Here is a 24016-nt window from a genome sequence, read left to right on the forward strand (position 1 = left end):
AGATCCATACAGTACACCAGGACAAATATAAAAATGATCAAAGACTTAATGGAAAATAAAAAAGTACATGGAGAGAAGATAGGAGAATTTTTTAATAACCTTGGAGTAGGAGAGCGCTTTCTATCAAAAGCTTTCAAAATCCCCAAGCTATTAATATAAAAGACCAATAAATTTGACTCTGAATTAAGTAAACTTCCTACATAGCAAAACATACTATGGACAAAGTCAAAAGACTCATAGGTAAAAGTGTAATCTTCTGAATATATATTAAGAGCTCCTAGAAATCAATGAGAAAAATAACAACCAAATAAAAAACAGGCAAAGAATAAGAATAGTTTACTAAAAGAAAACACATATGGCCCCTTAATAAAGAAAAGATGCGCATTCTCACTCAAAGAAAGAGAAACAGAAGTTAAAATACACTGAGATATCATCATTAACCTATCAGATTGGCAAAAATCCAAAAAAAGACAGCCTACTATGTTGTTCAAGCTGTAAGGAAACAGGCACTTTTAAACATTTGGGAAGGAGTGTAAAATGGTATCAAGCCCAAGAAACACAATTAGACAGACAGGAGGCATCAAAATAGTCACACATACCCGCTGATCAATTTTGGGAATTCATAATACAGATATTCTTGCACACATGACCTACATATAAGGTTATTCACTGCAATATTATTTGTGATAGTAAAGTGCTAGAAACAACCTCAAATCCATTTACACAGTGAATCACCATACTGCTAAAAGAAAAATGAAACTCTCTAGGTACTGAAATGAAAAGCTTTCAATATATGTTACTATGTGAAAAAAAGTAAAGAGGAATATATGAATTAAACAATCTTTTGGCTAAGAAGGATAAAAGTAAGGATTGCATTTGCGGGGCTGGCCCGGTGGCTCAGGCGGTTGGAGCTCCAAGCTCCTAACTCCGAAGGCTGCTAGTTCGATTCCCACATGGGCCAGTGGGCTCTCAACCACAAGGTTGCCGGTTCAATTCCTCGAGTCCTGCAAGGGATGGTGGGCTCCACCACCTGCAACTAGGATTAAACACGGCACTTTGAGCTGAGCTGCCGCTGAGCTCCCAGATGGCTCAGTTGGTTGGAGTGCGGACTCTCAATAACAAGGTTGCTGGTTCGACTCCTGCAAAGGATGGCGGGCTGCAACCCCTGCAAATAGCAACGGCAACTGGACCTGGAGCTGAGCTGCGCCCTCCACAACTAAGATTGAAAGGACAACAACTTGACTTGGAAAAAAGTCCTGGAAGTCCCCAATAAAGTCCTGTTCCCCTTCCCCGATAAAAAATAAATAAATTAAAAAAAGAAAGAATTGAATTTGAATTTGACTGTATTTAAGAAATACTGGAAGGATTCTCCGAAATAGCTATTAACAGGTTACCTTAGAAAGGCAAAGGGAAAGGAACATAGGAATCTCATGGGTGGGGGAAAAGGAGAGATGATACTCCTTATTGTGTACGTTTTTATGCTTTTGTATTTTAGAACTATGTAAATATGAAGTAGGAAGAAGAAAACTTGGTAAGTTGGGCTGGAAGGGTGAAAACGTGATTGAGATGTCAAGTAAGCAGTGATTTCACAACAAGGGTCTTTCTCAAAATGCTTTAAGATCAGACTTGGTGGAACATCTGTGAATAAAGTTTATAAACTGAATAAAGGATGGTTTTCTACCTGCAGAAAGAACTAAATGGCATATCACTCAAGTTCAAAGGATAGCTGAAAGCCTGGCCGCAAATGCAACTACTGTGTTTCCCCGAAAATAAGACCTAGCTGGACAATCGGCTCTAATGCAGCTTTTGGAGCAAAAATTAATGTAAAACCCGGTCTTATATAAGACCCGGTATTATTTATATATTATATTATATTACATTATATTATATTATACCCGGGCTTATAATAAAATAAGACCGGGTCTTCCATTAATTTTTGCTTCAAAAGCCGCATTAAAGCTGACTGTCTGGCTAGGTCTTATTTTCGGGGAAACACGGTAGGAACAAGAGAAGAAAGCCCACTATTGGAGATTGGATTTTTATTAATTGACGATGTACGTCACCAAGTACAGTGCCATGAAAGCCCCATACTCCCGGCACTTACAATATAAAACATTCAGAGAGATACATGTATACACAATTAAAACAGTTACAAATTTTAGGGTAAATAAACCTAATTATGGACATAATTTTGAAGATCCTTGAAACAAAGAATGCCAAGAGAATCACCTGGGAAGGGTTTCCTTAATTCAAACTTAAACACGTTCATAATTTAAGAGGTCCAGATCATATAAAAATAAACCCTAAAAATAATATTTATATTAAGTATTTAATGTGTTTGTGTTTCTGAAAGCACAGAATATAGTAATCTTTGATTTTCATTTACTCTAATGAAAAATAGCAAGTGTTGGGCTGGTCCGATGGCTCAGGTCACAGGTCGATTCCCACAATGGGCCACTGAGCTGCGCCCTCTACAGTTAAGATTGTGAACAACGGCTCTTCCTGGAGCTGGGCTGCCGTGGGCTACCGTATGCTGTCAAGAGCAGGCAGCGGCCAGCGTGAGTGGCCGGCAGCCAGCGTGAGCGGCCATGGGCTGCTGTGTGCTGCCAGAGGTTGGCGTGAGCTGCCGAGGGCTGCCATGAGCTGACATGTACTGCCGTGGGCTGCTGTGAGCTGCCGCGGGCTGCTGTGTGCTGCCGCGGACTACCGTGTGCTGCCATGAGTGGCCGGTGGCCAGAGTGAGTGGCTGCAACCAGCATGAGCCGCCGACCTGGGGTGGGAGAGAGGGGCGCAAGGCTCATAATACCTGCATGGGCCACGGAGCTGTGTCCTATACAACTAGACTGAGAAACAACGGCTTGAACTAGAGTGGTGGTGGGGGGGAAGAGGGGGACAAGGAAGAGGTGGGGGTAAAAACAAAACAAGTGTTAATATATATATTATGTACATTACATACCAGTTACGTTTTAAGTGCTTTATATATATTACTTAATTACTCTTCATAATGATTTCTGAGGTAGGTAATATAACTGCCATTTTTTAGGTGAGGAAACAGGCATTTACTCTTTGACCTAGCACTCCTACTCCCATAAATATACCTTGAAGGTATACCATCACAAACACTCAATAGTATATGCCAAAACATCTGTCAGTACCCCATGAGCTGGGGTACAATGCAGCCTAAAAGAATGACTGAGATTCTCTATGGGCTAATTTGGAGTCATCTACAGAATATACTGTTAAGAGAAAAATGCAAGGTATGAAACAGTGTATGTAAATATAACATACTATATTTTCTATTAGAAAGGAATGGAAAAAAGGAAATGTGTGTGTTTATCTGTGTGTATACTTATTCTCATGGAAAGAAACTCTGAGAGAGCACATCAGAGAATGATAAAATGGAGCCTCCCAACAGCAGATGGTGACTTGGGAGGGGACAGGGGTACTCTTGAGTTCATCTTTACATTGGCTTTGACTTTTGAACCTAATCAATATTTTCCATGTTTAAAATAGTTAAATTGAACGCAAATCCTAAAATTAAAAACAAATTTAAACAAATATATAACTAGTATATGTTAAATTATAATAAACACACACACTGGAAAGAAACCGAAAAATTAACAGGTTACTTTAGAAAGCAAAGGGATAGGAACACGGGAAATTGGTATCTGCGGGACAGATATGAGAGTGACACTCCTCATTGTATATATTTTTTAATATGTTTGTATTTTCGAAATGTGAATATAAATTAGGAAAAAAAATCCCACAGAGAAAAGAATTACTTTAGGTGACTTTTGAACACATTCCTACTCTACTTAGTGGGTTCTAGTCTGAGGACAAAAAGAATGTGAAGTAATCTTAAACTTTACTCAGTAGTCTTATTGTTAGTAGTAACCTACAGAAAATAAGGGATTAATTTATGACAAGTGGACTTTGGACTCTGAAACTATTTTTGTATGTATTATGGAGGAAAAAAACCAAGTAGTTATATTAATGTCTTTAGGAAACAAGGCTTTCGATGTAAGAGAAAATATGCACAAAGATAAAATCTAAGCAAGAAAAACACCTGCATGTTAAATTTCATTTAGAAATATTGGTATGACAGCATGACTGTCTTTCCTGCATTGACCACCTCTTTCCACAGAAACAATCCAAAAGCAATGATACACGAGAAGCATGGTGTACCCCTAGCACTAAATACTATTCTCCACTAACATGAACCAGGAATCCATGGTGATATGGTTGATTTCAAGACTAGGGAAGCAGGGAAAGTAAAAAAGAGCCTGAGTCATCATGTTCTAGAAAGAAGAAAGTATTCAAAGACTTAACAGGTGTTATCAAAAGGACACCCGAGCCAGTTCAAAGGGGTTCTCAGTAGCCAAATTTGAGGCAACTGGGAGAAAAAGAAAGGTGTTTTGATTAAAACACTTTGAATAAATCAAACATCCTTGAGTCCATAGTGGCAACTCCACTCCCCACCCCAAGCATCAAAATGATCAAGTTCAGCCAGCTAGAAAGTGCTCCCAAATATGCTATCCTAATCACTATACTATTTCTCCCAATGATCAGATTTTGTTTTTAATGGCCTCAAAGGTAACTCTAGGGATAGAGATACAATTTAGAAACTGGACATATACAGAAATCAAGGGGTTAATTTACAAGTGGACACTGACCACCTACAGTGTTTAGCTGGGTCCTTGTATTGACTTTTCTGGAGTTAAGGACAAGAATTATTGCAAGTAGGGACTTCCAGTTTGATACTTTCTCCTCCTTTCGGAGAGCAGTAACAAGGAAAACTGAAAATAAGAATGCAGTCTCCATCTCTGGCAAAACTAGGAGACACCTGAAACCTCAACCCACAGAATAGGTAGCAGAATTGTCAGAGGTAGCAATAACCAAGGGACACATGAACCAATGGAGAAAGGATTTCTGCAGCTATAATGTAAGGGGTAAAAATCCAGCAAAGTATAATTTCCCAAAGTGAGGAGCACACTGACATAGGAGACCAACATCTTGCTACAGCAGTGGGAGCTGGCAGTGAAGCCGACCCAGATAGGTTCTAAGATTGAAGTGGCAAAGCAGGACTAGGAATCACACAGATGCAGATTAAGTCCCATGCAGGAAACTGTGTGTGGTGGGATCCAGCGAAGAGAGAAACTCTGCCATTTTGAGCAATCTATCTACGCCAGCAGGAGAAAAATAATGGCCCCAAACTGCTCAAGCACAGGACTGTGAGTCAGGAAAATTTCTCCTAATGCAGTACAGTACACAGCCCAGCCTACAAGACCAATTATAAATAGCTGATCCAGAATAAATTCAATTCATTCAGAGATGAGCACTCAGAAAGGAACCAGCACAGGATCTATTTAAAGATGCTACAAGAAAAAAGGTAGACAGAAACAGAGAAGTTCACTAGAAATGCTTTCATGAAGCAGATGAAAATCGTGCCATGAAATAAAAACTTAAATAACTGCTTCCATGAAATGAAAACACAAAGATGCAAACGTTCACTGGAAGTGATGACAAAACAATGGGGACAAACTAAATGCACAAACACAGCTCGAGAGAGACAGAAGAAAAGCATTCAGCTGTTTCAGGAATGAGGCAAGATTAAATGCAGAACAAGGGAGACAATGCTAAAAATGCAGTAAGAAACACAGATCGGGGGAAAGAAGATTCTGAAGGGGATAAAAAAAGTTAAAAAGGATCAGAGAAGGAAGTCATGCAAAAATATCCAAAAAACACATAATTGGATGCAACAGAATGAACATATAAAGATACAACTCAAGAAAAGTTTTTACAAATATGGTTTTATGCTGCACGTTAACAAGGCACACCATGTTACGGACAAAACGATACATAATGGTCACTACAACACAAATCCTAGTGAAGCTGCTGAAATTCAATGATCAAGAATCTTAGGCAATCAGGAAAAAATATCAAGGTCCTTTAAAGGGATTTAAAAAAAAAAATCAGGCTAACCTCAGCCTTTTCTGTACAGTATTACCCAACCCTAGAAGGCAGAGGAAAATACCTATAAAGTGCTCATGGAAAGAACACAGAAACCAAAAAAATTCTTTATCAGCCAAACTACTACTTAAGGACATCTGGGAAACGATTTTAAGCATGTGAAAAAAAATATTCGTTCTATAAGCCCTTATTGAAGAAAGTAACAGAGAATAAATTGCATTCCATAAAATAATGAACAAAAAAAAAATCGAAGAACTGTAGACAGGACTGAATCTACTTAACAGAAGGAGTAAGACTTACCCCTTAAATTGTTTTTTTGATCTTTCCTTCTTTTTCTACGCCTTAAATATATACATACACACACACACACACACATATATATACACATATACGTATACATATACATATATGTGTGTATATATATATACATATATACATATATGTGTGTGTGTGTATATATATACACACACACATGTATATATATATAATATTTTTATTTTATATACGTGTGAGTGTGTATATATATACACACACACATGTATATATATATAACATTTTTATTTTATATACGTGTGTGTGTGTATATATATATATGTATATATATATATACACACACACACACGTATATATATATAACATTTTTATTTAAGTGTGTTTTTCCAGGACCCATCAGCTCCAAGTCAAGTAGCTGTTTCAATCTAGTTGTGGAGAGCGCAGCTCACATGGCCTGTGCGGGGATCGAACCGGCAACCTTGTTAAGAGCACCGCGCTCTAGCTAACTGAGCTAACCGGCCTCCCCCGAATCAATTTAATTATTACTGTTTTATCTGGTCATTGGGATTGTAGTAGAATTCAGTGAAATAGCCTGGGCCTGGTGCTTCTCTGGGAGAGACTACTCTGAAATTTTTTTCTATTTCTTCTATGGAAATTAGTCTGTTTAAACTTTCTATCTCCAGAATTTAAAGGGAGTAAGATATTAGGAATTTATCACAGTTACATAAAAAGAAAATGAATTTATGTTATATCTGACATTAGTGTTTTTGTCTGTTTAATTCACTAATGTATTTCCAGTGCCAAGAGCACTGACTGGCACAAAAGAGGTAAACAGTGACTATGTGTTGTATGAGTGAATGTTGAAAATATATCAGACAAAATTGATATATGTCTGAAAAATGTGTTTTTCATTAAAAACTCAATATCCTGGAAAAGACAGATACTTCAATAACATAGTTTTAAAGTTTTCAGTGTATACACACCTGTACCTTTTGAATTTCATCCTACCATCTGAATATATTAACTTTTTAAAAGCACTCTGAAGTTAAAATGACAACACACACTCTATTCCATGTTGGGCAGTTGTGTCTCACTGTACCTCAGGCAATACATTCTACTTACCAAAAAGTGTCCTCATTTTATTGAAGAGGGGAGTAAGGATCAAGGAAGCTGAGAAAATGGCCTAAGGTCATACAACTAGTAAATGATAGAGCTAATGGTTGAAGATGAGTCCTGGGCACTACTCCGCATTTCAATGTTCTCTGCTTCAGATTTTGGTGCTAGGCACTCTTTTCATTCTACACATCCCCCCAGACAGACTCAGACACCTCACCACTTTAACTGCAGGCCGTGTGTTGGTGACTTCTGAACCCGCATCTCTGGCATAGACAGCCCTTCAACCACCTGTTGACCACAACCACTTGATGCTCCACAGAGAAACTCAGTATCCCCAAATGCAACTGTCTTTCTAAAACCTGCTTTCTTTCCCTTGTTTCCTTTCCATGTACTTGGCCAAGCAACAAAAAAACAGAGGAGGTGTCTCAGACTCCTCCTTCCACTCTGCCCTGCCTCCCGCTTGTAATCACATGTTCCAGAGGGCCTCTAGGTTCTTACAGCTCTATCCCTCATATCCACTACCCCTTCTCTTGTTTAGTGAATCACTTCTTGTTTCTCTTGTCAAAGGTTTTCCCTGGCATCTACATCACCAACGGCAGGAATCAAGCAAGACCACTGGAACTGTGTGCTCCTGACAAGGCTCATATCCCATGGCCTTCCCCAACCACACTTTCATAGCCTCACCACCCCAAATGGCTTGGGGACCATGAGGACAAATCCTATTACGTCTTCATCCCTGATTCTGTCCCTCATATCTGAGGTCATCCCTCATCTACCAGACTTTATCCCTGTCTGGCTCCATAAATCTCTTAATTACACTATCTTCCTTTTCAAACACCCAACCCTTCCTCCATACCTTCTGGACTTACAATACATGTTTAACAAAATCGCCCAAATCCTCAACCTCTTCTCTGAATCAGCCTTACCTTCCTGCGCTAATGAATCCTGGTTCTCCCCTGAGAACACTGCTTTCCCCACAGCCTTCTAAACGGGGAGCTGTTTTCTGTCTCATAAACCTCTCCCCATTTATACTGTCTTTCTACATTAGCTCCCCCAGAACTCTTTCCTGGATTCCACACTCATATAGTAACTTATCTCAACACCTCCAATTGGGTGCTCAGAAGTTAGCACAACCTTAAAACAGTCCAAACCAAAGTCTCCATGGAATTCCTCTCCAAAACCAACTCCTCCAACTGTTCTTCATCTCGAGTTAATGCAACTCTCCTGCTAGCTGAACAGACCAACTCGTCTCGTTCTCCCACAGCCCTCTATATAATTCCTCCAAAATCCTCTTGACTACCTTCAAAATTCTATTCAGAATCTAAGCACATCTTTCTACCTCCAACAATCACCTCTCCTGGATTTCTGCCATGCCCTTCTAAACAATTTCTCTGTTTCCAACTTTCCCTCTCTACAGCCTACTCCACCTAGCAACCAGGCTGATCCAACCAAAACTTCAGATCATGGCACTGCCCTGCTCCAACTCTGCCAAGGCTCCCTACTGCACCCCAGCAAGTCCAAATCCTTGGCGTGGTCTGTAAGGCCCACGTGATCTAGGGACCCGGTTACCTCCCAAAATCATCTCTTGCTGCTCCTTCTATGTGGCAAACACACCCGTCTCAGGGCCTTTGCTGTGCCCACTGCCGAGAACACTCCTAACCCAGACAGCCATATGGCTCACTTCATCATGTCTTTCAATTTTCTGCTCAAATGTATTCTTATCAACAAAACCCTCCTGATCAGCTTATAGGAAAAAGCCCCCCGTATTGCCTACCCTGTCACTCCAAATGTCATTCACTCTACCCTAATTTTCCCTCAAAACACTTTCATTATCTAAAAAACTCAATTTTTTTACTGTATGTCTCTAGACCCTAAAAATAGAAACTCCAAGGACAGGAATTTGTTTGTTCACTGCTATCCTCAGGATCTAGACCACCAAACAGCTCATTAAAAAAAGGACTCAGTAAGTTAATTATTGAGTTAAATGAAGGAATGAAGAAAGGAGAAGGGGAGAGAAGATGGATGGATGGCAGATGGCTAGGGTCCAAACCCCCTATGTACCTCAGTGCTGAGTCGGTAGCATGTGCAGCTGTTGTAGTGATGACTGGAGACTGAGCTCTGGTGGCTGAGACAGTTGCGACCACGGCAGGAGGGATGGTATTAGAGGTGGTCACAGGCGGACGAGACTACCGAGAGAAGAGAAAAACGTTTCACATCAAGCAAAAGGCAAAATAAAATATAGTAAGTCAAACACTGAAAGTATAATCGGAAATGTGGGCCTTCAAATAAGTATGTTAATGTCCAAATGATAGTAAATTCTCACCATTCTGATTAAGGAATTCTCTTTTCAAAGGCTGTTATAAAAATAAGAGTCAGAATAAAAAAAAATCTGATTTTGTCTGAATATACAAATCCCTCCTTTCCAAATACAACTGGATCAAAAATTCTGTCATACTATTAGTACAAACTGGGATCTAACCCCGAGATCTAGAATTCCCCCTGATCTGCTGTGGTCCTGGTGGTGACATTTACACGATCACACAACCGAGTGCTGTCCACAGAGGACCTACTCAGCCCCTGGGCAGAGAGCTGTGGCTCTCAGGCCATTCAGCATGGCACACTGAACGCAGCAGGCACACGCTCCTATGCTCTTCGCTGGTGGAAGACTCAGGTGCCCACATACTTTCCGGATGTTTTCATGTGGATATACTTCCCCTACCACCAACTACATCTGTGTGTAAAATTTTCACCTGACAAACTAGTTCCACATTGAACTTCATCTGCTTGTCCACTGTCAATTCTTCCATCCAGCTGTGCTTTGCGTAGTTCCTTTCCTGACCTTGTTACATGCAGTTAAATCTGCAAACTCTGCCCATTCCTGACCTGTCACTCCCTCACCTACTGCACCTATCGTTGTAACCTGATGTCTCACAGGAGGGCTGCTGTGCCATCTTCCTCTCTAGAGCTCCTTGTCGTGGCTCTCCTTTCTGTAGTCCTTCCTATGCACCACATATTGCTGGGGGCCTTTCGGTACCCGAGGATGTCCTGGTAGCAGCAAGCTCTTGCACTTTGAAGGCTCTGGGTGGACATGTACTACCCGGTGTCATCAGCACTGCTCTTACTGTCTTAAACCCAGCTGTTTCACACACACTACCAGTCTGGCCACCAAATGTGTTTCATACCACCTCCTGTATGAAATTTAGCTAGATTAATGTTTCATAGGTATTTCACTGATCATACGTTACTGTGTTCAAAAAATGTAGTGGCTCTCTGCAGTGTACAAAATCCACTTACACTCCGTATCTAGAGTTCTGAATTTAGAGATACAACACCATCTAGTAATGCTTTATACTTCGAAAGTACTGGCCACAAATTTCTTTCAAAAAGCATATATAACATGCTTATATATAACATGCCATCCAAAAGCATATATATGTGTGTAAAACGTTTAGGGGATTCATAGCTCCCTGTTCACATTAAAACTCCTCAGTTTTAACTAGCCTTTACTAAGCATTTTGCATAATCACCACTGTCTTCCTTGCCACAGTTCAGAGTATTGCCCCCCGACTTCCTCTTCACTTCTCTGAATCCGCATTACCACATCCATCCTCACAAAAAGCCTTCCCTTACTACCGCTTCGAAACTCCTACAGCAGGTCAGAGGACTGGCTACAATTCAATCTTCCCCACATCTTAGCAACTAGACTAAAAGTCACTTCAGGCCCAAGGTCTGTCACAGTGCCCAGCAGAACGAATGACTGAGAGCAGGCCCTCGATTCTCGCCGGTCGATCCCACACCCTGGACATGCCTGGATCGGCTGGTGAATGATGTGCTGCACCGCTGGCTGAGCTGTGGCAGCATTTGGCAACTGGGAAGTCGGCCTCAGGACAGTGGTCACTTTAGAACTAGACATCACAGCAGCAGCAGCTGCACCTGGAAGAATAATTCTTTGCATGAGTATGGCTCACAATTTAAATACGTCCAATTATAATCCCTAGGAAAATCATCGGAATTTCTAAAACTCCGTATGTCAGTGTTCACCTGAAGTGCTTTATGAATACCTATTTCATCACACAGAAAATTAAGATAACACTCACTCAAGGGTTGAGATTTAATAAATCTGATAATCTATACTGCTTCTTTGAGGACACTCTTAAATGAAAATGGCTACACGTGTGCAGCCATGGGCACACAATGAACACCAGAGCGTGGGGCCGCTGGCCTGGGTCCAGCCAGGGTCCACCACTTTAACCCCGAGAGTGAGAGTTCAGTGGAACCATCACTGCTTCTGCACCACCAGTGCAAATGCCAGCACTGTGAAAAGAAAGGCAAACGACGTCTTAGTGTCATCATGAAAATAGTTTTGACCTTACACAGACCCGCTGTGGTCTGCGAACCTCACTCTGAGACTCCGAGTTCTGTTATGACCGAGTTAACCTGCTTTTGTATTTGTTAGTTTGATTTCACGAGCAATGATTTTATACTCTCCAACAGAAGATAACAATTTCTTATCAAGTAGTTGAGAAAACTCATTACATTTAATACTTCTTAACCTATTAGAACTGAATTATAAAAATAAACTCATTTTATTGCTATGCGAGTAAAAATTTTTGAGTAACCATTATTGCTAAACTTAAAAAATATTCAGTATTAACATTTGTGACTTTTATTTTTTAAAAATGAAGACCATGTTCAGGCTACCATAGCCTTGAGGAGTTCCTCATTAAAAGGGACGATCTTTAGGCCACACTAAAAATTTGAATTGCTTTAAGTTTAAACACACATATATACACTTGCTGTAATGTATCTACAACAAGCACATACTAGACCCCTCTAAAAATGTATATTGCGCTTACTTCTGCTGTCCTGCAGCTTTAGTAAGCTGGATGTGGTTTGTGTTACCGTGTCCTCTACCAAACGTACGTTGCATTGCAAGAGTTTGAACAGAATAGGCAGTCTACCTCGAGGTAAATGAGAAGCTCCGATGTGCAGAGGGGGCCCGGGAGCACTGCTGCGGATAATAGACATCTGTACGTTTGTGGTCATGATGTGATGCAGGTTACTGGGGTGGCCCTGCAACACAGCGGGGGGGGGGGGCAATGTCATCTTCTTGGGCTTGGCCAATGTGCTTAGCCATAGCTTCTAAGAAGTCCACTGCCTCCAAATGTGGGTTAGGTTGTTCCTTTCATACAGTGAGTAACCCAAGGAAAGCCCTTCGGCTTTCTTTACACAGCACCCTGTATGACAACTGTACCAGCAGGCAGGTGTAAGACTGTGAGGATGCACCAACCGCCTTGAGCACAGCAAGGTGCTAGATCCCTGTAACAGACGACAGAAGTGGCTGTCCACTTTTGGACTCTCATCTTTAATTATCAGTCTTTCACACTTGTTTTCTTTCTTGGCCAAAGTTATCTTTTTCCTGTCCTCACTATTTCCTTTACACGCCACTGCAGTCATCCATTCTGTATTTCTAAGTAAATGTCAGGTAGCATCCAGTAGGTACCCCCGTACCAGTTCCTCAGCTCAGCCCTGAAACATACCTTCCTCACACTCTCCCAACCCTGCTGCCAGTGCTTCTCAGGTATGTGTGTTGCGGGAGGGTGGAGAAGGTTCCCAGTACTTCTGAGAGTACTCAGCAGTACGACAAAAGGAAAACAACACAGCACATCTTTTTGCAATACCAATGCTTTCTTGAAAACTTGAAGGGAAAAAGTTTTGAGATTCAGTTGTTTTGACAGGTAATTTAAAATATTTAAATAAATCAAATACATATTATGCAGTAGGACTATTATTTCAATTTTTTTTTTTTAAGTTAAAACACAAGACTATAAAATAAATGTTCATGATTGGTGGCTGCCTGAGGGAACCACTGAAGAGATATACCTTTGCTCTCTGAGAAAAATGACTGTGAGGTTGTTCTCAACCCCAAGGACGTGGGCTGTCTTCTCTAGATCTGCAGCATCTCACACTGAGGGTGGAGCCGCAAACACAAGACAGGCTCAGGGCCCATTGGCTAAACGACAAAGACTACTGCGCACACTGGTTTACTTCCAGTAGCTGTTCTTTCCTCTCAGACCTATCTTCCCCTTGTAGATATCAGTGACCATTTTTTACTTAGTACAGAGCCTAATGTACTGCTGGCATACAATAAATAATGATCGACAGTTTGGCATCTCAGTTTGAAAATCAGCAAATTAAGAGGAAAAAAACCTGTTGTCCACTGATTGTTGCCACAGGAATGGCTGAAGCTTGAGGGATGCTACTCTCCATGGTAACGGTAACCTGCCCTGGAACCTTGGGGGGAAGTGACAAGGTAGAAGGTGGAGCAGGAGCAATGGGACGGCTAGGCATGGTGGGCTTCGGGGGCGGCTGCAAACAGAAAACCACACGAAATATATCAACAACTTTTTACTAGTGATGCATTTCATTCTATAGTTAAAAGTACACAAATCAACCCTGAAGAGTGCCAGGAAAGATGCCAGGAGCCTTATGTTTGATCTCTCAGCATCACAGCTTTTGCACTAATGTACTAGCATTTCCATTTTACAGACAAATGAGGAAATGTGCAAAGCAAGGCTAAGTCACTTGCTCAAAGACACACAGACAGTAAAATCTAGACCTGGCAATAAAACCCATATCTGTATAGCTCCTAGCTCACAGTCTTTCTTCTATACAACGCTGTCCCTCTCCCCAAGTTTGGGAGGAAGTAAACAAAACTTTCACTACCTGAAACATAACCACAAGGTAATACACAAGGCGATATTCTCAGATACCCCAAATTAGCAAGCTACTGAAACAAAACCTTGGAGAAGAGTGCCATTCCAAGATAAAATGAGTCAGCAGACCCACAACACAAATAAAATCAATGTCAAATGGATATCAGAAAAGATCCTGTGATGCCAACTGCCCAGAGGCACAAGAAAAAGCACTGCAGAACAGCAGAACTCTGAATTACAGAGAAGAGCTGAACTGACAGGTCAAAAACCCAAACCAACCAAACCAAAAACCTATGAGCCTAGGGGACAGCCTGAGACTTCGTGAAAATTATCAGGAACGTATTAGCCAGTCTTCAGCTTTTGTTCAATGTGAAATTTTAAACCTCGCCATTACCTTCATAAGTCCCTCCGAAAATGAGAGTGGCACTGCTGGCGTCAGATGTGCTGGTGGGGCTGTCACTGTGACAGGTGTGCCCGAGGCCACAGCATGGTGTGTAGACAACATCTGCACCTGTGGGTAGGGCCTTACCACGACAGGCTCTTGCTTCTCTTCACGGGGCTGCAGGGAGCTGCTGGAGCCCAGGTGCTCCCTGGCTGTGACTTCAGCATCTCGACTAGACTCATCATTGACTATAAAAGACATTAAAGGGAATACAGCATGTCATATCCTTCCAACATTAGTTAATACAGCAGCACATACAAGAGTAGTACTTGCAGTTAAGTTTTGGAGTCAATAAACTAACCATGTTCTTGTGAGATTTTCTTCAAAAGGAGAATTTGGGCAGTAGATTCCCGATGGACATCAAATCCAAGAGTCCCACACGTGGAACACAGGACTTGCTTGGAATACTGTGGCTTTCCCACTCCTCTATGAACAAAGGACCTCACAGCTATCTAAAATGAGCTCAAATGGTTCAAAGTGCAATACAAGATACAGACAACTTCATTTGAAATTTATTTAAAAAGTTATACAAACCTAACATTAAAAGATAACTTAAGTACAGTCTTAAGTCCAAGAACATATAATTTTTGTAAACAAATTTCTCAGTCCAAATCCCTACAGAGTGAACATGGCAACCTCTATCATTATTGCAACCCACACACCCTCTGAGGCTCAACAAATCCACTTGCAGGAATGTGTCCTATCGATACACAGCATATGTGTAAAAACAGTTATGTACACGTCATTTGTTTCAGCATATTTATACTAGTAAAGAAAGTGAAAAAAACATACATGCTCAACAACAGGAGACTGGCTATGTTAATTACGTATACTCCCACAACAGACTACCGTGCAACTATAAAAATAAAACAAGGAAGGGTTTTAGGTACTCTTACGGAAAACTTGTAATATAAAGAGGATGCCAGGGTGGCCGGATGGCTCAGTTGGTTAGAGCGCGAGCTCTCAACAACAGGGTTGCTGGTTCAATTCCTGCATGAGCCAGTAAGCTGCGCCCTCCACAACTACATTGAAAGACAACAACTTGCAGCCGATGGGCCCTAGAGAAATGCACTGTTCCCCAATATTCCCCAATAAAAAATTTAAAAATAACATAAAATAAAGGGGATGCAAAAAAAAAATATTTTAAGAAAGGAAAAAACAATTAAAATTGTAATACTCAATATATACCGAAAACCAAAGATAAATACAAGTCATGTGTACACATATTTTTGGCACCCCCGGTATATTATGAAAAATTACATAACATATAGATGACAAGAACAAAATTCAGAACTGTGAAAAAGTAAACAAAATGCACACAAAACATACATGCATGTATATTTGTATATAGATAAAATATCTCCAAAAGCACCTTGGCTGCCTGAAGAGAAAGAAAGTAGACAGGGGGACAGGGATGGGAGAGATACTTTTCACTGTATATTTTTTTTCATTTGGAATTTTGGACCATGAGCACACGTAACCTATTTAAAAATCAAGTTAAAAATCAAGGAACTCATGTAATGATGGAAGAGAGTCTGTGAAAATATTAACTCATTCTTATCCATCACTTTTCCAAAATAATATTATTTTTCTGAAAAAAGAGATTATACTTACGGAAAAAAATTTAATTGTTTGGGAAAGTATAACGAAAGTAAAGCTGCTCCCAAAGGCATCAGCAGTTAATATTTTCGTAAAAACTCAGATGCTTCTCACTTCTTTAATTTTGGGTGGGTTTTTATTTAACTTTTTAATTGAACTATTTAACTTTTTAACTTTATTTAACTTTTAATTGAACTTTCATACAGACAAGTGCACAAATGTTAATTGTGCAGCTCAATGAACTTTCACAAAGTAAACACACCTAAGTAATCAGCATCCAGCTCAAGAAGCGAAACATTACTGGTTCCCCAGAAACCTGTTCCGCCCAATTCCAGTCCCTATCCCTCCCAAAGATACTAACTTCTAATACTATAGATTGAACTTTATGTAGTCTCGTAACAAATGTATCGCCCCATTGTGTCTTGTCTCTTTCACTTATAGGTATGATATTCATCCATGTTACTGCACATAGCTATGGATCTTTCATTCTCAGTACGCCATTGCGTGAATAAACCAAATTATCTACTTTACTGTTAATAGGCATTTCCCAGTTTTCTGTTTTTTTGCTATTAGACATAGAAGTGCTAGTAATATTTTTGCACGTCTTTTGGTGAACATACGAGGTGTGATCAAACAATACGGTGAATGTTTAAATAAAAAATTTATTACAGTAAAAGTGACATTACCATTAATTCCCCTCAAAATATTTCCCCTTGCTTTGAATACACTTATCCCATCGTTCTTACCCCTTTCTGAAGCAGTTCTGGAAGTTCTCTTTCATGAGTGTCTTCAGTTCAGCTGTCGAAGCGAGGGAGAGTATTTTGAGGGGGATTAATGGCCATGTGTCTTTTTACTGTAACAAATTTTTTTATTTAAACATTCACCGGTATTGTTTGATCACATCTACATAGTATGTCCCATTTCTATTTGATATATCTCCAGAAGTGGAACTGCTGACTAATATAGAATACACACTGCATCATTTTTAAAATGTTAAATGGAATTCCACTGCATGGACCACTGCATAGCTTTTTAAACCATTATATCATTGATGGGCTTTGGGGTTGTTTCCAAATTTTTGCTATTAACAAAAACTCTGGGATGAATATCTGTATGTACTTATATTGAGTCCTTGTTCAACGATCTCCTCAGGAAAAAAATTTCTAGAAGTGGTGAGTGAAAAAACGGACGCATATTTAATATTTTGCTATATATTGACTTTCCTCCCAGGTCAAATTTTTTAAAAGTTTGATTTTTTTTTTAAACTTTAGTTAAGTGTGTTTTTCCAGGACCCATCAGCTCCAAGTCGAGTAGTTGTTTAAATCTTGTTGTAGAGGGCGCAGCTCACAGTGGCCTAAGTAGGGATCAAACCGACAACCTTGTTGTTAAGAACACCGTGCTCTAACCAAATGAGCTAACCAGCCACCCATAAAAGTTTGATTTTTAAAACCATGTTACTGATGTATAATTTACATACAATAAAATGGCTACTCTAAGAGTAGTTTTCAACTTTACACACACACGCACACACACACACAAATACATATATATATATACATGTATACACATACACACACACATACACACACCTATACATATACGAACAAACTTTCTCACCAATAACCTAGGAGGATGGTTGGGTCAAATGGTGAGTAAATGTATAACTTCATATGAAACTCCAAGTATTACACTTTCCAAAGTAGTGGTATCACATTATGTCCCCAGCAGCAGTGTATCAGTTCCAGTTGCTCCTCATCCTCACCAATTCTTGACACACACACATTCTAGTGGGTGTACAAGCGGTCACCTCACTGTGGTTTTCAGTAGCATTTCCATGATAACTGGTAATGCTGAACTCCTTTCTATGTGATCATAGGCCACTTTCATATGTATCTGCCTTTGTGAAGTGTATGTTCCTGTTTTTCGTCCATTTTTAATCAGCTTTACTGAGGTACAACTTACACAAACTCCACTAATTCCTTGTGCAATCGGTTAAACTTTCACAGAAGTACACAGTACTAGAACCACACCACAAGCATGATACAGAACATTTTCCATTCCTCTAAACGTTCATTCATGCCCCCTTTGCAACGAATTCCCTTCCTCCCACACCTACTCCTTACAAACCATTGATCTGCTTTCTATCACTACAGCTTTGTCTTTCTGGAATTTCATATAAACAGAATCATACAATATGTGGTCCTTTGTGTCTGGCTCTTCTCTTAGCATAACGTTGCTGAGGTTCATCCATGTTGTTGTGTATACTGGTAAGTTTTTTCCTTTTTATTGCTGAATAGTATTCCATTGTATGGATAAATCAAACTTTGCTTATCTAGTCACTAGTTAATAAAACGGGTGGTCTCCAGTTTGGGGTTATTATAAACAATGCTTCTATGAACACTGAAGTGTAAATCTTTGTATGTACGACATACATTTTCATTTATCTTGGAGTCAATACGTAGGAATTGGATTGCTGGTTTGTATGGTAAATTCATGTTTTAGAACGTACTGCCAAACTTTTCCCCATATTTGCCAACAATGTATGAGTTCTACTTGCTCCACAGACACATCAAAATTTGGCATTGTTGGTCTTAATTTTAGTCCTCCTCACTGTGGTTTTAATTTGCACTGCCCTTAGGATTAACAATGTTGAGTATATTTTAAGTGCTATTTGGCATTTAAATAGGGTCTGGTGAAGTGTCTAGTCAAATATTTTGCTCAATAAAAGAAATCAGCCTGTTTATGTTTTTTACTATTGAGTTACAAGAGTTCTTTATATACTCAGGATGTTAAGTACTTGGAGGATATATTTATTGTAAATGTCTTCTCTCTCTGTCTGTGGCTTGCCCTTTTGTTTTTCTAATGGTGTCTTTTGAAAAGCAGTCATTTTTAATTTTAATGATGTACAATGAATGTATCAGTTGTTTCATTTATAGTGTTTTTTGTAACCTAAGCAATTTTTGCCTACCCCAAGGTCACAAACAGCTTCTCCAATGTTTTCTTTTAGAAGTTTTAAGTTTTATATTAGGTCCATAATAATACATTTTAGTTTTTGTGGATGGTGAAGGTAAAGGTCAAGGTTAATTTTTTTCCATATGGATATTCTGGTGTTCTAGCACTATATTGTTGAACAGACTATCATTTCCCTGTTGAATTACCCATGTACTTTTGTCAAAAATCAATTGACCATTATGTGTGGGTCTATTTCTGAATCCCTCACTTTGTTCCAATGATCTATATTTCTATCTTTATGTCAAAATTACTATCTTGATTAACATAGTTTTATAGCAGAGTCCTCCAACTTTCTTTTTTTGATCAAAATTACTTTGATATTCTAGGTCCTTTGGCTTCCATATAAATCTTAGATTCAGGCTGTTAATTTTTACAAAAGAGCCTGATAGGATTTCTCTGAATCTGTATGATCCCTTTGGTAGAACTAGTGTCTTAAAAATACTGGGTTTTCCAATCTATGAACATGACAGATCTTTCCATTTATCTAGGTCTTTAATTTCTCTCAGCAATGTTTACATAGTTTTCTAACTCCAAGTCTTATACATATTTTGTTAATTTGTCCCTAAATTTTCTGGGTTTTTTTTTATGCCATTGTAAACACTTTAAAAATTTCACTGTTCATTGCTAGTATTTAGAAATAGAATTGATTTTTTTTATATTAAATCTTTATCCTGCAACCATTAATTTCATTTATTAATTCTAACAGCTTTTTACATTCTTTAATATTTTCTGCATACTTGATCAAGTTGTTTGTGAATAAAGACAGTTTTACTTCTGTCTTTCCATTATCAATTTATTTTTAACTTTCCCCAGTTGTCCAAACAGATTTCCCCTAATTAAGTTTTTAAGGGAAATGGACAATTTCATAACTTCCCTCTAAACTTATCTGTCCAGGAAGACTTTGATTTCTGACAATTTCATTAAGATATAATGTTCTGACCACCTCCTGTGAAGTTCTTTTTGGAACCATTTATCATTTCTTTCCAGACATTTTAAGTTCTCGATTTCAGTTTATTTTTACCAGAAAAGAATCTTGAAGCAGCAGTTAAGAGAAGTGATTGTAACCTATTCTTCTGAACTTTGAACATATACTTGAAATCCTCACGTGCTTAGGATCCCAAGTTACTTCTTCTGATAAGAGCAATAGGAAATATAAAAAACATCTAACTGCTTACAGAAAATTTTTCTTTCCTTTTCTTTTTTTTTTTTTTTTGAGCCACTGATGAAAAAACACACTATTCAGAAGTAAAATTATACACAATTTTGGTCTAACTCAATGATTTCCTTTTCAACAAAATTTGAGGGCAATTATTGATGGCTGACACCTTTTTAAATGGGCAAGTTTATTCTTTGCAAAGAACAGATGTTCAAAAATATTCTCTTTAGCTATGCTTTTAAATTATTCTGCTGTGAACGTATACCAAAGACAAAATAGTGTCAAAATATTTAAGGAGTAAGGAACATAAGTGGCTTTACAAGAACTAGTTGACTACTACTTTGTGCATTACACTATATAGCAAGCATAATACATACAAAGGTGCATGAGACAGACAAGCTCCTGGCCTTCACTGCAGGGGGTTGCAGGGCCATCATTTTACTGGCTATATATAGAGAAAGAGACTATTTGGAGTTCTTCAGCTTGCACATTGTAGGATGGTCAGCAGCATCCCCAGCCTCTAAATATCAGATGCCAATAGCACCTCCTAGTTGTAACCACCAGAAATGTATTCAGGCATTGTCAAATATTCCCTGGGAGGCAAAATCATATGCCACTGAGCACCACTGATCTGCTGCACTCCAAGGGTCTACAAGTAAAAATCAAGCTGTACATATGTGTATACATACTGTTTTTAGCCTCTTTTCCTAGATAGTAAAGAAGGCAAGACCTATGCCTTACACACCTTTGGGTTCGCTCATGGCATTGATTACCATACCTCTGGCCTCAACTAACTGAGAAGACATTAATATATTTAAAAAATAGCTCTTCCTGGCATGCTCACCGTAACTTTCATGTATATTCTAGTACATGTAAATGAAGTGATTAAAACAGGAATGAAAAAGCCTTGTTTAAATTAAAATTGCCATATGTCTTTTCTTTAAATTTGATAACCTATTAGTATTTACTAAAATCCCAGAAGGAATTTGCTAATTTTTAGATTAGAAAACTGACAATATTTTTTAAAGTGGAAAGCAATATAGAAGAATGTCACATATCTCACCTGTAGCTGCTGGGTTTATCAAGCCTGCAGCACCACTGTTTGCAATCTGTGAAGGAGCCTGGCTTAGCCCAGTGGAAGGAGTGCCTAACCGAGGAAACTGTTGAGAACTCATTTCCACCTGCAGAGCATACAGTCATATGGTTATTACTGGATTCTGAGATTAGAATCTATAATGAGAAATTAAAGCATCTTTAATACCTATATCTTCCCTCAGAAAAGCAAATGCAACATCATTTATCTAAAACAATTACTTGTGATCAATATACAGTTCAGAAATGATCTAAATTCTTTAGGTTTTTGATGGAGATAGGTTCAATTAATAGTAAAATCGTTAACAGGTAACATGGTGGGGGGATACTATGACCCTCCATAAATACTTGTGGATTGCCACAAAAATCAATATTGAATCCTACACAACAGCCACAATACATCAACACAATACGCATGTGTCTGTGTAAAGTTTTATGGCAAATGTCATGTCCCTTTGAAAGACTTAACCCTCACACCAAGGTGAACATTGTCATCAGTAAGTCATAGGAGGGATCAAAAAAGAGATGTCCTGTCCTAAGAATCAGAAACCTTACATTAAGACCTGATCCAAGAATTCTCAAATGCTTTTTTTTTTTGCATAGGCCTCCCCTTACCCATTTCCCTTCCCCCCATTTTTCACAGCCCTCCACCCCCAGTGAGCCAGAGGGACCCAAGATCTTCACTGCCTTCTCTAAAATCGACCGCCCACTTTTCCCTCAGGAGCCAGGCTATGCCGATATCCCCGATTCGCCCGCAACCCCACCCCCACCCACCCCAGTTGAGATCGGAGAACACAGGTTTCCAGACACTTCGGGTATGAGACTCCGTCTGGGGGCCAGGGACAGGCGTTCCGGGGAGCCCCAGGACAAGCAGTGAGCCTTTACCTGCAGCCGCCGCCCGCCGCCCGCCCCTCCCGCTTCCATCTCGCCTGGTTGGGGGTGCCGTGTAGGGCCCATTTCGGTGGTAGCGCTAGATTCCGGGGTCGTGGAGAGGACTCGTGCGGAGCGCGTTTCAGGCCCGCCGCTGTCCAGCCCCTCGGCCCCGCTCACCCCGCCGCCGTTCTGTTCCAGTCCTCTTCTCCCGAACCTGCCCCTACCTCCACCGACCGCCCATTGGCCCCAGGACGGGCGCGTCACTCCAGGGCCGGCACCAATCCGCCGCGGCCTCCGCGCTCTGATCCCGCCCCACCCTCCCGCCGACTGCCAACCTATCAGGCACGAGCCTTGTCCGCGTAGCCCAAACTCCTCGAGATGGAGCCAATAGCAGAGAAAGAGCAGCTCTCCCGGCGAGGGGGGCGGAGAACTGGGAGGCCCCGCCTCGGTCGGGGTCTAAAAGCGGCGGGCGCAGGGCCCGGATGTGGAGAGTCACTTTAAAGTCCTGTAGGAGCCAAACTCTCAGGGTGTCCGCCCGCCCGCGCTCCCCAGCAGCTTTGCTTCCCAGCCAAGGCCCACGCCCGCCACGCCCCCAAGCCCGAGTCAGCCCGACGCCTCTTCTTTCCTTGCCGTAGGACACCCGGCCCCTGCCACTGGCCCAACCGTCATGCCCAGCTTGCCACAGAGCCTAGGTCTGAGCCGCCGGAGACGCGGCACCGCTGCCCTTCCCCGGGGACGCGCAGCGGGACGGACGCTGCAGCCCGGCTCTGCCGCCCCGCCCCCTCGTCTCCTCCCCTCCCCTCCCGGGCGCCTGTCCCGCCATTACCTGGGTGCTGCGCCGAGTGGCCACCGCGCCGCCTCGAGCTCGCTGCCGTGCGCTCTCCGCCTGTGGGGCCGACGTCCTCGGCTCCGGACCCGCCGCCGCCGCCGCCGGGGCGCGAGCACTCTGCCCCCCACCCCTCAGCCCAGCGCCGCTGCTTCCGCCGCCGTAACGAGCCCCTCACCTATTGGCTGTAGTAGGCACCTCCCTCACCCAGGAAAGCCAGTCATCGCTCAGTCTGAGCGGGAGAGCGGACGGGCCCGCCCCCCGTAGTCGCGGAGGCCTCAGGGAAATGTAGTCCCGGCGCCAAGAGGGCGGGCCTGGGCGGGGCCTCCCGGAGACAACACCGCCTTTTGCTGTCTAGAGTTGTCCCTGGCTTTTCTCTTTGCCTAGTATAAAGATAATGGATCCCGCCCCTTTGCCTCAGCGGACAGCGATGCCTTTCATTTTCCCGAGGGAAGTGCGGCGCGGGAACAGGGTAATGGAGAAGGCTGGTTGCAGCGGGGAAGGGGGTCATCGCAAGGCCGGCCGAGGGTTTTCTTAACTAAGCTCGCTTCCCCGCGCTGCGAGTGGGCCTTAATACACCACCGAAGGCCACGGACCGCAAAGCCTGCGCACCGTGGGAGGATCAGGGTGCCGATCTGGGGAGACTCCATCGGGTTTGCCTGCCCCAGAGCCGAGCACCCTCTGGTTAAACCAGGCCGGCTCGGATAGCGGTTCCTGGCACAGGGCTCGGGTACTGTGCACCTGCTCAGTTTTTCCAGTTGCAAAGAAGCGAAGGGGGGATGGTGTTGATTTGTTGTTATTATTTTGGGGAGATTTAAGGGTCGGAGTTTATACACTTGTAGAAGTCTTAGACAAAGCTGCTGAAGCAAACTTTGGGTCTGATAATAAAGATTACGTCCCCCTTCCTGCCTTCCCAAGGTAACAATTTAGACCAGGAGTTT

General features: G+C 41.2%; 1 protein-coding gene across 4 annotated transcripts in view; it reads right to left on the reverse strand.

The window, feature by feature from the left end:
- Nucleotides 1-23222, reverse strand: part of SAP130 (Sin3A associated protein 130) — a 90003-nt gene extending 66781 nt beyond the window's left edge. Inside the window, exons 1-7 of one of the 4 annotated variants that reach the window (XM_033102313.1) lie at nt 22262-22423; nt 21348-21465; nt 14470-14705; nt 13570-13728; nt 12321-12432; nt 11168-11292; nt 9421-9545 (exon numbers count right to left, since the gene is read on the reverse strand). In XM_033102313.1, coding sequence (XP_032958204.1) covers nt 9421-9545; nt 11168-11292; nt 12321-12432; nt 13570-13728; nt 14470-14705; nt 21348-21465; nt 22262-22333 — 947 coding nt within the window. In that variant the 5' untranslated portion in view covers nt 22334-22423. Of the gene's footprint in view, nt 1-9420; nt 9546-11167; nt 11293-12320; nt 12433-13569; nt 13729-14469; nt 14706-21347; nt 21466-22261; nt 22424-23075 lie in introns of those variants that run through there. The other 3 variants (XM_033102315.1, XM_033102316.1, XM_033102314.1) reach the window with 3 other exon arrangements.
- Nucleotides 23223-24016: the final 794 nt, after the last annotated feature.

Source organism: Rhinolophus ferrumequinum, unplaced genomic scaffold, assembly GCF_004115265.2.
Source record: "Rhinolophus ferrumequinum isolate MPI-CBG mRhiFer1 unplaced genomic scaffold, mRhiFer1_v1.p scaffold_84_arrow_ctg1, whole genome shotgun sequence".
Classification (NCBI taxonomy): domain Eukaryota; kingdom Metazoa; phylum Chordata; class Mammalia; order Chiroptera; family Rhinolophidae; genus Rhinolophus; species Rhinolophus ferrumequinum.